We start from the raw sequence: 16,679 nt of genomic DNA, 5'->3' as shown, positions 1-16,679 counted from the left end.
AAACATGGAAGCCTCAAGATCGAACCGCATCCAGCATCAACACGCATGGCACCATAAAACTAAACGTTTCAACATAGACGCAATACGCGATGAGTGCCGATCTTTGAGTTCGACTATTTACTATTGATAAAAACCTGGTAAAAATTTCCAAAACATTAATTCCATTAGAGTCTTGCGTGTTTCACAAAATTAAGCTTGTCTACCACAATATTTTGTTATATTCATATTTATTGGTACAGATATCGTAAAAAAAATTCAAAACTTAGAAGTCAAAACCTGCAAAAGAGAAAAAAATAAAAAGAAACAAAAAGAAATAAAAAATCATTCATTTAATTCTCTGTGAAGTATAATATAATAATATCTTCATTCCTATGCGAGGGAGAATTAAGTTCTATTAAAAATCTACATACAACATGACGTAAGTGAAACTATCCATTAACTACTAAGGTCGTAACGACAAACGAAATATTTGTTGTTAAATAATTTTCAATTTAAAACTTTAAATAAAATATAAATAATCGAGTATTACTGTTCCAACAACACTTAGGGTGAACGTACACTGGACGGAACCGAATTCCGTATCCGGATTGACTTTTACTGCATTCACAACGTAAATTGCATAAGACAATCCCGCTCTGTAACGACCGATTGTGGTCGCATCTGTACGCGAATAACCGGAAAAACACTCATTCGGCTCCGAAAAATGTTGCACCACCCATAATCCATGGTTCACCACAGATTTCATAATATTAATATTTATGGTGTAACTCTAAGATCTCATAGGTGACACTACAATGACTTACTAATTTTATCAGAGATCCAAGAAAGTTATGTAAATATGCAAAAGAAACTCGTACAAGTCTATACAACAGGCCTACATAAAAGATTGATTCATATAAAATTTATATACTCAGTACAATATTAATAAATGTTATATAATAAGTTTTTAAAACAATATCCCTAATAATGCCTACGATTGCCTAATACTCTCGCCTAAGGATAATATATAAATAAAATAATAATGATACAAAAAAATATTGATTAAATAAATTTCCTTAATATTACTTAATTATACGGAGGAAAGTGTGGAAAGTACATACTATAAAAAAATCACTTCATAGAAGCGACGTTGCCCTGGCAAGCAATTATTGTTTAGAAAAAAATTGTTGTACATTTGCTTATACGTTTATAATAAAAAAATATCATACAAAACTTACATACATCGTCACTTAAATGTTTATAATGCACTGGATGAGGGTAGTTTTGTACCAGGTTATTCAGTCATGACGTCATCCTGCCGGACGCAAATGCAGTATTGTGCATGTTCATTAATTGATAATAAAATTGTTCTCCGAAAAACTTACATATTAACATCTACTACGACAATTAAAATATAAACCTTACAAAATTTGTTAATATAAAATAAATAGTTGCACTAAAATCGAAATTAAATTAGCATACCGTTCTTCTTCTTATCGAGAATAACACGTTGTTTTTCTTTATAAGCTTTCACAGACCGCAGCATACATAATTAATCACTGACTGCCTGTCAAAATTTACATTAACTAATCAGCGTTGAGTATAGTTGCATCACGTGGCATGTAAGTAAGCGTTGTGATTGATTAGTGACGTAACTAGCGCCATCTATATTTAAAAAGAAAGAAAGAACGTATGCATTCATTGTAATCAAGCTAAACGGAGGGAAATCCATCGAAAAACAAATACTTATAGCTGCCTTCGAATTCATACTCATGGATGTGAGATCACCATTTTCTAATTTGCCATGTTTAGGTGCCATAATATGCCTTTACTTTAGGCATTTACTTTTATAATTACTGTTACTATTGCAACTTGACTAAAATTCAAATTGTATTTATTTTCTTAATATGTTTCAATAATATTGTTAACCTAAAATCATAGTAAGATTTAGAGCTTTTACGGTATACAGTTTTATATATAATTAGAAACACATTACATCAAAATACGTATTCGAGTTACAATAGTAATTAGTATAACTGCATTTTATTTGCAAAGTAAAAATAAATAATCTAAAACTGAAATTTTAAAGCTACTGCGAACGTCCCACATTTAACGGATCTTACACTAAATATAAGACGGATATTCCTTAATTATAGAGGACATAGACACCTATATTACAATATTCGTAGAGGGTTGTGGAATGAATACAAAACATTACAAAATTCTATATTATAATGTAGTAGTAAAAACTATTACGCCCGTTAAGTGCTTTATCATACTGCCTTCTTGCATTTAGCATCAATTTCTCAGGCTTTTTATAATGCTACTGAACTAACGGTTTATAAAATAATAACAATTATATTCAAATTCCGAATATAAGAAATGTTTTATCTTATAAACTTACAATTAGTGGTTTTACTAATTTTTTTAATATATAAGTAAATATGGAGAGTTAGGTTATATTGATAGATATTATTGAAAATACATTATGTTGTTCATTGTCAGCATAGGACAGACAATTGCTGTTTTTTATTTTTTCATAACGTTCGATTTAGGTGAAATTTTCGCACGTCTTTGAACTTCCACACACACCACGCATATTTCTTTACGGATTTTCGCCGTGAATTTCGCGTGGTACATTTTTGTTTGTATTCTAATGCAAAAGACGTGCTGAAAGTATATTAAAAAGTATTATGTGGAGTTTCCTTTCGATTATTTAGATCCGTGTGTGTGACTTTAAACATGAGCAACAAAATGTATTTCGCAGTATTAGGGTGAGCCTCAACGTATTATATAGAAAATTTCAATACATAGTACTACGTAAACCCCCGTTAATATTACGTTAAAATACACGAATGGCACGACTATATACATGAGGAATTGACATGATCTCGATACTGAAAATTGTTTGGAAAATAAATACATATAAATGACATCATATAAAAACTTTTTAGGCCTTTTTTTCTTGATTGCAATAATTTGTAACATAGTTTTTATTTATATGATTTAAAAACCAAGAGACACCATAAAGCATAACAAAGCTTTATTATGCAGACGCGTAAATATTGAACAGTTCTTAGGGCAAGTTCTTGTTAAGTCAGTAACTCGCCCTAGTGATTTGGTATTTCGGTACAGTTATTGGGTTTGTGCAAACGTGACCCGTTGAACAAAAAATCTAGTGCGCCTGTATCGGGACGCAAACCGTAGTTTATAGTAAAACGTTGATCGGTCTCTTGCATTACGATGTTCAATCTGTGTAGGGTAAAATTTTCTGTCCGGGTACCCGTATATTTCTGTCTTATTTTAAGACGTTTGCCATCAAAACGGAAACTTAAACCTGTGCTATTTTTATTTCATTGGACTGTTTTGCGTGCGCTCGTCTTCATAAGCTCAGCACTGCACTCACTATATTGTAATGCTGCTATTGTACCGTCACATTACTACCCTAATCGAGACTATAGATTTCACAAGAAGGTTTTAAATCATATTTCTGTGTTTATTCTACATATTATATCCTAGTCATAAGACACTTTTATTGAAGTAGTTAATTACAAAACTTCTAGTATATTATAAACTTTTTGTGCCCGCAAATTATTGCAATCAACTAAACTTTTCCTTCATCATTCTGTGAAGCTTTTAAGTATCACTGAAATATTGATTGTTTTTTTGTTAAATTATATTATAGCTTATAATAGATGTAAATGGCACTGATATTTTTAAAAATCTTTGTTAAAACAAGGAATAACTGTATCGTAAGCGGGATCAACCACTCCAAAGTCAATTTTAGATCTTCTTTTCATTTTACATCTTAATTATTTTTAACGGATTTCATAAAAAAGGGAGGTTCTCAATTCTGGTTTTTCTTTTTGTACACACAAAAAGAAAAGCCAGTCGAATGTTACGCGATTCCGACATTCGTGAACCTATTTAGACGTTTTTTTTTTGTTGGAAAGGGGGTACGTGGTCCCATTCAAATTTGAAGAAAATATTCCACCTCTAAGGATGGCAAATTAGGGGATGAATCCGATTTATTACATTTCATCCACTTTCCGTTAACCGATTTCAAAAAAAAAAAACTTGACCATTAGATGCAATTCCAAAAACTTTTCCAGTAGGTTTTTTTAATAAAAATGTTATAATTATTCTTAAAATTAAGAATTTAATTTCATTTTCAGTGTTACTTATAAACTTCATTCGATTCATTTATTTTGCATTTTTCGACCGTATTGTGCTTCGATTACAATTATATTTGTTTAACTTGATTAAAAATAAAACAAATCCTAAATGCGTCCACTATTAAAATACATTGGTCACTAGTTCTGACAAGCCAGTGCGCAAATAAATAACAATGTTGTAGGATCACAGTGGTTTTTGGTTGTTGTAGAATTATGGCTATCATAATCACCCTATAGAGGACATATGACAGGGCTAGGGACCATTTGCGACGAGTTAAAATCGATCACATTACAGGGAAGATAGGATATCTAACCTCACCATGTAACTTGAAGTTCGTCTGAAGTTCAGATTGTTGAATGTTAAACTCTATATACTTCCCAAACAAATACTTTAGAACGTTTTTTTTATGGTACTAAGTGAAGGGACGACCAAGTCGTGCACCTAGTGGTAAGCGACACGCCTGTCCATAGCAGTTGCAGAGCTTTAAATCGCAAAGATTTGAGATGCACCGTCACCACCCTGAGACATAAGTTGACAAGTCCCATGTGCCTATAATCTGTCACCAGCACCCTTACCCTTCAATATCGGAACACAGTAATGCTCACATTACCGCTTCGCGGCAAAAATAGGTAACTTAAAGAGGGGGTTTCGTAAATGTATAGAATTTGAAACTGCATTTTTAACTTCAGACTGGCATAAAAGTTCGGTCCCTGAACGTTAACTTACCTCTGCATCTGCACTTTTTTATCTGTCAAAATATCAAAACTGATTTGATAACATGGCTCACTCTGTTTTGACTTCAGTGACGTTAGATGAATGACCTCTGGTGACATTAGCAGCAATAATTCAACTTACAATGTAAAATTCGATGCATGTCTTAAGGAAGTCCATTTGTTACCATTTGTATGAATTAATGGTGTAAAATGATTTTCACTAAAATGAACGACTTCTCGCTTCCACATCTCACAACTTATCTAATTAACCAAGAACCACTGCTACCGAATTACTCTTCTTTTTTTCTTCGCGAGCGAGTCTCAACGACTGCTGGGCGGTGGCAGTTGCGCCTGCACACCCTGCAGGTTCATGGGCCGCCCGTTCGGATTGCCCATGCCGAGTCCGTCCGCGTAGTTACCGTCCACTGCGTCATCGGTCTGCGAACAAATTAACTACATTATTATTATGTACAAATGTTGGCGAACCTATACAAGTAAAGGTCAAATCCTACTTATTCAAAGGCGTGTTCACTACGCTGATACGCAGCTAATGGAACTTGGTGCATTATAAAACTGTATGCAAAAAATAAAAAAAAACGCAAAGTAAAAAAAAATAACACGTTAATTTGTTAAAATGGTTGTTGCAGTGCATCGAGAAACGTGCTAAAATAGATTTGTCCCAAGTTTATATCCAGCAGTGAGTTGCAAAGCAGTATTATAAAAATAAAGTAAAATCAAACATTTTCAATATATAAAGCCGAGATCATTTGTTTTAAAACAGATTTTAAAAAGGAAGATATTCTAAATACAAACAGTCCCTTTCAATATTTTCTCCAAATTGTTCAAAACAAATGAATGATCATAAAAGGAATGATCGGCGTGTTTTCGTGTCACTTGATATAAAGCGTACTCACAGTGTCCCGATGCCGGCGGATAGTGCGGTCCTCGTACCGTGTGCCGCCCGTAGAGGCCATGGGCCGCGACAGTGTGCTGTTGGCGTTGCTGGGAGAGTGAGGTGTGCCGCCGCCGCCTGTGTTGCCACCTGCCCGTGCCCATTCGCCCGTGTTAAACAAGCCATGTACAATGCCGTGCGGTCTTACGCTAACTATCAGAACGGTTCTATTGCACGTACTATAAAAAATACACTCAAAAAAGTTCTACAAAAAGTGCAATAGAATCGAATCTGAGTGAGTTTGAACTTTAGTCTCGACACAGACGAACCTTTTCGATATTTTTAATACAAGATTGTGCTATGACCGAAGAGTTTTGACAGTTAGTTTAAATGTTATTAGAGAGTTAAAATAGTAGTTAGCGTAAGAATCGCAGGTGGTAAGTATGAAATGGAGCTGTAATGAAATATCTATCCATACGTTTAAAGACAGACAAACAAAATGTATTTACATTATGAACATTATAGGCCAACGAGATTCTCATGAAGAACATTCAGCGTGAAGAATCAGACAGACTCGGACAGAAATCGTCAGTTGATCCGTTAAAACAAACTAAACTGTCATTTGCAGTTGGTGGATGCGTATTGACCCTTAATCGAACAATGAGAGCTATCGTAATCATGCTCACTAGAAGGCACATTGTAAATTGAGACTATCAGCGCAAAAGTGGTGCAATCCACATTAAATTTTTTTGTACAATATTACTTTAAATGATACTAAAGTACATAATTCATTTATATTGGGATGCTTTGTTCATGTATAAGACCGGTTACACACGGCATCTTTTAAGCAGCGATGCAAGCGCGCGACTGCGTCGATACAAACGCCTGATTAATGATGAAACGCGCGATCGCCTATGAATCCCTAGTGCATGCGATTGCATACACTAGGGATTCATAGGCGATCGCGCGTTTGTGTGGATGCAATAGCCTATAAATCGCAAGTGTAGCGATGCAATCGCGCATTTCACGCGTTGATATCGCTGCTAAAAGTCGCAGTGTGTAACCTAAAAATATTTAATTATTACTTTTTTATACATGGACATAGCATCGTAATAAGTAGTCAATTTATATTAGTTGAAAGCTCAATTTACATTACCGTCAAACAGAATGAAAGCGAATTTTTGTCACCATATAACGAGCTTTATGTTAATTGTGTAACGTACAAACTCAATACGATAGTTGTAGGAATTCATACTTGATATTGCCTTTTAATGATCGAGCATTACTTATTTGAAAGTAATTGTTACGGACGGGTGTCGGATGGAGAACGAGACTAGACCCCTGACGAGAATTCTCCATAACACGAGCGACCTGTTTTTTGGCTGGCATCTAATTTTTTCAATTCATTATAATGACTTTTACTAACCGTCAATGTCAGTTACCGCCCGCTAGTGACTTATATGACGGCGGCATCTCTTAAAATTAGACTTAAGCAAATGAACAGAATGTGTCGAATAGAAAAAGGCTGAAAAGTTACTTTTAATCATTGACTTACAAATAAATGGACGCCGGGTCTAATACAAAAACCACGAAAAAAATGTCCCAAGTCAACCTATTCGAAATTTAAATTGTAATGTCATCGCAGTATCGCGCTGTCAGTAGAACAAATGAAGACTAAAGCGGAGTTTGGCGCTCTGTATACGATTTTAGCGCCTTACAAGTGCGGACACTTTTTAGCGCGGACCCGACGTCCATATAATTGTAAGTCAATGCTTTTAATCCAAAAATTGTCAGCATTGGTATTGATTTTTGACAGCAACAATTCTCGTTCTCCGTCCGACGTCATGACGGGACGAACAATACGTGCGCCTGATAGTAAGCTACACGTCTGTCCATAACAGTTGCGGTGCCACTCAGAGCTTTAAATCGCAAAGATCTGAAGGGCACTACCACTGCGCACGTGACCCTGAGACATAAGTTGATAAGTCCCATATGCCTGTAATTTCACCAACACCCTTACTCTTCAAAACCGGAACGCAGTAATCCCGACATTACTGCTTGGTGGCAGGAATAGGTAAAGTGGCAGTACTTCTCTGGGCGAACTCTTTCACAAGGAGCTCTACTGCTACTAAATATGAAATAAGTAATACTCGACCAAGTTAACAAACAATGTAATTTGGTCGAGTATTGCATATTTGACAGTAATTTTTACGGACAGATGTCGACGGAGAACGGGAGTACAGGGCCTGGTCAAAGCAAATTAAGTTCAGTCCATCTGTCTCTTCCGTTATTATAAAGTCAAAATAAAAAATCTCAGCCTTTAAACGTAATAATTTATGAATGATAAAGGCCAAGCTAAGGCAGCCCGAACTTAACGTAACTATTTTATAATGCACATAAATTCTGGTATAACGAAATTTGCAAACCTTTCCACAAATGAAAATCCGAGAGGTTTCGTGATAAAGTGGCATCTTTGCTGAATTTTGGCGTATAACGTTAACTTTTTGAGGTTTAATTTTTTAATGCTGTTACCATTTAATGTTAACACATTCAGTGCGTTGGTTAAGGAACATTTGTAACACGTTTACGTTTAATAACCGATTAATACTGACCGCTGCTATTGGAGTTGCCCCTGGAGTGCGCGTTCCTTGCGGGTGTGAGGAAGTCTGCCTCGCGCCAGCCGTGCTTGCGGTACACTTCACGCAGTTCCGCGTGGCCCCACATCGTCATCAGCACTTGGCCTAAAGGAGTTGAAGACATGTAGTAGTATTGTACAAAAAGTACCCCTTCAAGAGATGTGTTATAAAATGTACACTGGATGGCGCTTACATCAGGCTTAAAAATAAGGGCGCTTTTCGTTATTACATACTTTTGGCGCAGATTATTTAATATATAATACGTAACAGATACATCACTCTCATACAAAATTGAAAATACCTACGCTATAATAGCCTATTAAATCTGACTAATGACATCAGGCGCTCACTGCGAGGAAAAAGGCACCTAACCTAAGCACGCGATCAGTGAAGTGAAAATAACTGTGTGCAGTCGTGCGGAGCCGAATGCTCATAACTGACTTAAGACTTATGAGCGCTTGCGCCGACGTCGGCGCACTCAGCGGTAGGTACTGTAGCCTAGGGACGTAGCGAGAGGTACTTTATAAATACAAACTGGGATTATCTTCATAACTAGATATTTATTGTGTTTTTCACATATTCACTTATGGAGGCTCCTTCCAGATCTGCCAAGATATTCTTCTTTTTCTATCCCATTTTTTAAACACATTCTAAATACAAATCTATATTCACTCAGCCAGTACTTCTACTCATAGAGTAGAGCCTAGACCCTACAGTACTTATCGCGTGAACTTGAGCGAGTAACGGAGCCCTTCATTTGGTCTAATGGTCAAGACACTTTGTTCAATTATATCCGCTTCGATGGAATTTCGCTGCCGGAATGATAAAACAAAATATTGTCGTATTCAGTAAGATTCAGGTTACGCCATTAATGCCTCATTACACGAGATTAGAATCAAAAATAGTCAGTGACCTCAAACCCAAAACATACACAGACACCTACACTGCTTACGTGCAAGATTAAATTTAGAGATGAATTTTAAAATTTTTTTTTTAAATTTATTTATTTTTATTATTTAGATGGCACAGCATCGATTGAAATTCAATATAAAATTAAAACGTCGTAACTTGCAATAATAGGTATTAATCTTTCAACGACATGCCAACAGGACAAAGTTTGTTATTTCTTTTTTAATTTAGAAACTACGACCAATCATTATTAAGATTTCATAGTGTTTCAAATTATGAACGTGTGAGTTTTGGCGACAACAGTTGTATTTTTTCTTCCGTGTCATGTGTCATTCCTAAAGGTGAGGGCCTGATGACCGGCAGTGTAAGTGTTAAGCAATTAACAAACAAGACAACGACAAAGACAAAGACATTTATGTACCTATTAATTTGTATTTTTTTGTCCACCTTATGTCTACGTAGGATACTTGGTTTCTTTGGTCACATTGCCAGGAAAGAAGGGCACAACCTCGAACAACTAATGGTCACCGGAAGGATCGGCGGTAAACGTCCGAGATGATCCGACCAAGTTTGTACGGCTCACGGCATGGATCTCCATGATGCGCTCCACTATGCCAAAGACCGCCACAAGATGGCACAACGTTGTCGTGAGGAGCTTGTTTCACGGAGTCACGACTTGTATTTTGTGGAGAAATAAACCATTTTCGGCATCCAGTAAATCACTTACCAGCAAACTTGAGCACCCGTGGAGTATGCCGATGGCGCTGCTTCGTGATGTTGAGTAATCGCTCCACCCCTCCTGCTTCAAGTAGAGAGCGGCTGAACTCGCCACTTTTCTTTATCACCTCATTCAGTGTCGCTAGTACTGCCGCTATCGTGTCGTCTGATGTGCCCTGCTTGGGTTATACGGAATTTGATAATTATCACGTCTTTACCTTTTACCTCAAACGCGGCGAATAATCTCATAGTACGAAATTAAATTTGTTGCATTTATAACATCTTTTAATGTACACGCCCCATTATTAGGCACGAGCTCTTCAGAAAACTGGATTTAGGCCACAGTAATAAGTAAATGATAACAAATATTTTAACAGAATTGTCACATGTGACCCAAGAATCCCATAACAATTACAATTAAGACAGATCTGTGAATGTGTTCATGCCGAACATCGTTGAGATACGAAATGTAAAATAGTTTTATTGTCCATGACCGGGTTACAAAGAGACGTCTTTAGGTAGTTCCTTTAAACATTAAAGAGACCAACTAGACCTGATCAGGAATATTCAATCAGTATAAACTAACTTGATCGTGCTGTTGATTGCCGCTAGGTAATTTCTGTACGAGATCTCGCATCGCGTATTTGCCGATGAGTTCTTTGTTCCGCTGGTCGATGGCCAGATTACGTAGAGCCGTTGCCACGGCGCACACCACACGGTCCACTTCCATTCGTAAGAGTTCTACTAAGATTGGTAGTCCTGGAACAAATTAAGTACGTAAGAGAATGTGGGTTTTATTTACCTTTTTAAGCAAAGAATCTTTCAAGATTGTTACGATCACAATAAGATGGAAGCTAGTTACTAAACGGACCAGAAGAGAATTACCTATACCTTTCTCTTTCCGAACAGCCGCTCTTATATCAATAGAGGGCTGCCAATAACAAGCAGCGAGGTTCTGCAGCGCGCCCGCGGCCGCCTCTAACGTCTCCGGGTTGGAACATGTTTGTAGCAACGCCATGTAAAGAGGGACCACCTATGAAAAATAACCAAAGATTAATCCATCGAATTTTATCTGTATAAACTTGATTTGTTTCAAGAACAGATTTTTTGCAGGTTGTTCCTTATAGTTCTTTAATATACTCGACCAGTACGTGTGGGGGAAAAAAGAGAAGTTTGATTTTGGACAAAGTTGATTTTTTTTTGGAAATTCACTGTAATAACTGTAACCAGTTTTAACGTCTTCAGGCAGTTAGGACTCTCGGCGTTTAAACGAGGCGATCTCGGATTCGATTATCGTATCGACCCATTTCGAAAATTTCGTTTGTACGAACTTTTCAATATTGCTTCTAGTTTCGGCGTTCTGGGTAGTGCCACACGGTCATTGGCATGATTACTTCATTCTACATTTCAGTTTCAAATTATCTCCGAGAGTCTCCGTCTGATATGGTTTGATATTTTTGGTTAATGACCTTTACCCACGTTGTAGCCACGTTGCGGCAACAGACACTGGTTCCTATTCAGTCGGACCGAAAGAAGAATTTTTCTTTGTTTGTTCGATCTTTGTGTCAATAAGAATAACAAGCTAGTGGAGTATTTTCACAAAAAATATATGAATACCATATTATGATATTCAATAAAAATAAATATTGCAATGATTTCTTGTTTATGAACATAATGCTTACCTCAGGTGACCACAACATTTCCGTGCCCTTTGGCACACTGTAACCAAGCTGCGAGCTGTTGTTCGTATCTCCGAGAGGCTGCGAGTCCGATTCGCTCTTGCCCAGCGGGCTGGTCGAATTCGAGGAAGACCCTTCTTTCTTCTTTTTACTACCACCGAAACAGCCAAGGTTTTCGCCTAGAGGAATAAAGAAAGTTGCTAAGTAATTATTGTAAGTATACTGAATTGAATTGTTATTTATACTTCGTCCAACCATTTATTTAACTTTTGACAGCTCGAATTCTAATCAATTAGTGTTGTCCTAATGCGTATCTGATACGATTTTTTATAATAATCGATTTTATTTATGAAGAAGTTTTAATCGTAAATGTGAGAGGGTTCAAAAAAGAAGATAGTCTGATTGGGATCGTGATGTTGTGTTTGACAATTTGTGTACTCAAGATTTAATCATTAATGTTAATGAGGATTCAAGTGATGATTCCCGTTCATATGGAGAACAATACAACGACTCATTATATATAATCAACAATATCTCAGAATCTCAGAATAAACAATAAGAATTTATTACAATTATTTATAACTTATTTCATTTCAATATAATTTATTAGACAGGTACTAAAATTTATCAACTTGAATAATAGGAAATGAAAAATGACTCAGTCAACCGTGACCATGGGACCTGTAAAGGGCCCGAAACGTCTTTTTGTTTGAAAAAACAAATATACGCGATTTAAATCCGGAAAAATAGTTTCATTTCCTACGTGTAACAATCGCGAAAACCTAAGAACTCGATAACTTGAATAATCTTCATTACATAATCTGGTGACTCGATACATATCTGAGCTAAAGAGCATGTCGTTTCGCTGAAAATAAAAGGGTCCAGGACGTATTGTATTTTTGTCTGTAGTTGTATGTCCATAATTACGGAACTTTGGATGCATGCATATGTCAACAGTTAAATAAATGATTGGGCGGAGTATATAGTACTTTTCATAGGTGTTTAAACAAGAGCTTTAGCAAGTTCATATTACAGCGTATTGTTAAAGTATTGTTAAAAACATGACAGTATCTGTGCCGTTCGGTATTTATGGCTGTTCCGAATGATTATAAATAATATTGGATAATATATTTATTTCTTTTTATAATATTCATTAAGTTAATCCTTTTATACCAGTATCTTTTAAAATTTTCTATCATTAACAAGTTGGCTCACCTTTGGAAGCGCTGGCCTGTATCCTAGCTTGCCCAGATGACTGCGTAGGTGGTGCTCTCGTATCGTACAAAGGATCTTCTATTTCTTGACACCTAAATAGAAAAACATATAAATTAAAATTAAAATATTTATATATTTTTACCATGCAAACATAATTATTTGTTACACTGACCTGTACGATAGGTTGCGCAATATACAAACGCAGTTCTCGACAATCTTGGTGCCAATAGCGTTCTGGTTGATCGCTACGCGTACAGCGTGTAGCAAAGCTTCTGTCAGTCCGGGGATGCAGCGCAGTCGCCGCCGCGCGTACTCGCCTGCGGACGACGCGTTGCGGAGAACGCCAGACGCGTTTCTAAATACTGTAATAATATCAAAGACACATTAAATTTTTCTCATTGAAAGAGGCAGTGTATTTATCTATAAAGGTCGCGCTCACGCCTATAAAACTCTCGTGTGTAGCTTAATCGCATAATTCTCATAATTATAAGATACAAGAGAAATCAAGCAAATCCTACGCCATTTTCTAACGGATGGAATCAACTGCATAATGACCATTGATAGTGTTTACTTATTTATGCAGGATATTCCACGTAGAAAAGACTACACATTAAATAAATAAATATTAATGTCCGCTTGCACTAAACTTAAAGAGCTTATACTACCTCAGCTCGAATTCATTTTGTTTGGGTCGAGCAAGAGCGACACTGGCTTTATTTCAAAATTTATTTTAACCGATTTCAAAAAAGGAGGGCTGTATGTTTTTTTTGTAAGTATGTTACGCGATAACTCCGGTATTTGTGAACCGATTTTCATGATTCTTTTTTTATTGGAAAGGGGGTACTACCATAGTGGTCCCATTTCTTTTGAAGAAAATCATCCACCTCTAAGGGTGGCTGTTCACGCATGAAGATTCATTTTTATAAATAGCGCCTAAATTTTACTTAAGCAGCAATTATTTTAATGGTTGATTTTGCTATTTCTCCAATTCAAGGCGTTTTACTCGCAATATACTTTGAGTAGTGAGAACAGATTTTTATTATCTCCAGTGTCAAGCCCTGTATAGTGGCGAATTTAAGGATATTTCAATAAAACTTACCAAATAGACGTAATTCCACATACTTTTGAGGTCGGTTTTTTTAGTACTCTGTACCGAGATTATTATCCAAACGAAGTTAAAGACATTTCAAAAATGTATATCATATAGCATACATGTACTATTCTGATATAAAAAAATCATTGGTGTATGTAAAGTATGAATACAGCTGTTTTCTTGTAAAATTTCGAGGTAAGTTTGTGTTTTTTTTCTATCGTGAATATTTTTAGGAATCGTGTTTGCACAACGTTAAATCAACGTATATCCTCAATTTTACTATATTTTTTCCAAAGTGATAGATTCAACACTTGTACTGTTATGTGGAATCTACCAAAGCCATTTGAGGTAGTACATATAGACTCTTAAGTACGTTTTAAACCAACGTTTGCAACACAAAAGACACTCTTAATACATTGTGTTAAGTGTGTTATCAATTTAAGCATTGGTTTAAGACGAACTTAAGTTTAGTGCAATGTAAATGGATGCATTTAAGGAATATCACAGCATGAAATGACACAATATATGATAAGATATTTAAAAATTGTAATGAAACAAGAGGAAATTAAATGAATCAATGCATATACATGACTATTAAGTCTACGTATAATTTCTTTCAGTTTATGACCACCCTAATGACATAAAAAAAAAAATTATAAAACTTAGATATATAACACTATCGTGTATTCAAAATTATCTGAACCTTGGACACAGATCGCATTAGTTTGAGGACCACTTTCAATTATTTTTTGATAAAGTGCAATCTGTTGAAAGTGTACTTTTAGCTTAGATTTATTTTTATCAAATATTTCGATAATATTAAGCATTTAGACGTCTAAAATCATTCTTACGCTGTACTTTAAAAAACAGATTCTATCAGACAACGTTAACAAAATTGACGTAAATTTAATTTGATATATTTTGATAATTTTGTTCAAAAAACTGACTGAGTGTAAACAATCTCATGAAGTGGTATTTAATTTATTTGAGTCTATAGCAGTTACAGTACAATACAACTAAAATAAAAACAATAGTTCCAGTCTACAGATTCCCATTACTCTATTGGTTGCACGGTGTTTTTTCATTACTTTGAAATGAGTTTTTTGTAAAAAATCAATTGAAGTGAAAGCCCAAAAAAAATTAATAAGTAGCACTAGTTTACTTTTGTTTCCTGCTTTGTCATATAAATTGACCTACACTATTCCGTGTAGCATTCAAACAAGTATTAATAGAAACGACCTACCTGTAGACCAGTAAGTATCTCCCGGATTGGTAGGATGCCAACCGGAGTGCGGGATGACAACCTTGTTGACGATGATGTGGGTGGCATCGTCGATGATCGACTGCTTCAGGTCCTCGCATGACGACATGTTCCAGATTATACCCGTCACTAGCTCCTTCACCTGTTGCAACAATTCGTATGTAAGACCAAACCTTTTATAGAAAACAGTATGCGGAAGGTAATCTGTTACTGGTTCTAATTACGTAAAATACAAATTAATTTAAATCATTCAATAATATTTTATTAAAAGTTGTGACAGTGACATGTTAAAAATGACATTGTGTATGTATTTCTTTATTTCTATCACGTTTCTATCTATAATTATATATGTGAAAAAGTTTTTTTTTTCTGCATAAATAGTACTGCATAAAGTACAAAAAAATTACAAACTTCAGAATATTATTAAAGATAATCGAAGCATGCAAAATAATCTATTATGCAATGATGTCATGTGCTTTTTTGCTTAATATACAGGCTGTATATTTGAAAGTGAGACATATTCATACATGTCATAGTAAATCATGTTACAACTTAACATAGACTAAAATAAAATTAGGATATGGGATAGAACAAAAAATAAATCAACAAATGTGTTTTGAAGTGTAGATAGGAATAAACCGATTCCCTTTACGCTTAATTTCGAGTGTAATGGGAGTGCTACCAAGCGAGCGCCGAGTGAGACAGCAACAATAACAATGATTTCACATTTACGTTTTAGGTTATGTTAATTGTTTTTTACTTGAACTATCATCGAAATGTTTTAGTAAGTAGTTATCATTTAATAAGAATTGAGGTTTTTGGCGTAGTTAAAAATGTGAAATCAAATTAATTACAATGATTGATTTTTTAGTTATTTACAGTTTATTTACACTTACGTGGTACGGAGCAAGTGTTCAAAATGTCCACCGTTTTCCACAATGCATAGTCTAGCACGGCATAGTAAATTTTGTTTTAAATTGTACAACACAAACACATTTTGTCTCACAGTATAAAATGCTGAGATAATCCTCTCACGCAACGCTTCGACACTGTTCACCTCTTTCGCGTAAACTCCGATTTGGGAACATTTCAATAGCTTGCCTCACACTATCACCACTTATTGCGTAAAGTCGCACCATCTCAGTCAATTCCACGTTAGAATAAATACCCATTTTGCGGCGATCGGGCGAGCGGAAGGACAAATAATTTACGTGTCTTCGTTAGATCAAGGTCGCGCGTGGACTGAAAAATTTCGCGTATGCGCCCGCGTCCCGTCCTCACCCCCGACCTGTGCTTTGCTTTTCGCCGCTGCGTCGGAGCAATAATAGTGATGTGCATAGATTTCGATAACTAATGTTGTGATCAAGTAGTAGTCGATAAAAAAATAAAATAAAATATTTTTTGTAAAG

At 35.6% G+C, this 16,679-nt stretch overlaps 1 protein-coding gene across 2 annotated transcripts in view; it reads right to left on the bottom strand.

The window, feature by feature from the left end:
* Positions 1-4,708: 4,708 nt before the first annotated feature.
* Positions 4,709-16,679, bottom strand: part of LOC113228124 (catenin delta-2) — a 46,030-nt gene continuing 34,059 nt past the window's right edge. The window contains exons 9-18 of one of the 2 annotated variants that reach the window (XM_026461304.1): positions 15,253-15,412; positions 13,089-13,278; positions 12,917-13,008; positions 11,705-11,880; positions 10,908-11,055; positions 10,609-10,781; positions 10,033-10,198; positions 8,373-8,501; positions 5,783-5,910; positions 4,709-5,306 (exon numbers count right to left, since the gene is read on the bottom strand). In XM_026461304.1, the coding sequence (XP_026317089.1) occupies positions 5,190-5,306; positions 5,783-5,910; positions 8,373-8,501; positions 10,033-10,198; positions 10,609-10,781; positions 10,908-11,055; positions 11,705-11,880; positions 12,917-13,008; positions 13,089-13,278; positions 15,253-15,412 (1,479 nt within the window). In that variant the 3' untranslated portion in view covers positions 4,709-5,189. Of the gene's footprint in view, positions 5,307-5,782; positions 5,911-8,372; positions 8,502-10,032; positions 10,202-10,608; positions 10,782-10,907; positions 11,056-11,704; positions 11,881-12,916; positions 13,009-13,088; positions 13,279-15,252; positions 15,413-16,679 lie in introns of both variants that reach the window. The other variant, XM_026461305.1, reaches the window with a different exon arrangement.

This window comes from Hyposmocoma kahamanoa, unplaced genomic scaffold (assembly GCF_003589595.1).
Source record: "Hyposmocoma kahamanoa isolate Upper Pololo Valley unplaced genomic scaffold, ASM358959v1 224, whole genome shotgun sequence".
In the NCBI taxonomy this organism is placed as follows: Eukaryota; Metazoa; Arthropoda; class Insecta; order Lepidoptera; family Cosmopterigidae; genus Hyposmocoma; species Hyposmocoma kahamanoa.
Note: the sequence above shows the minus strand (reverse complement) of the source record. Positions and strands in the feature narration are given on the sequence as shown.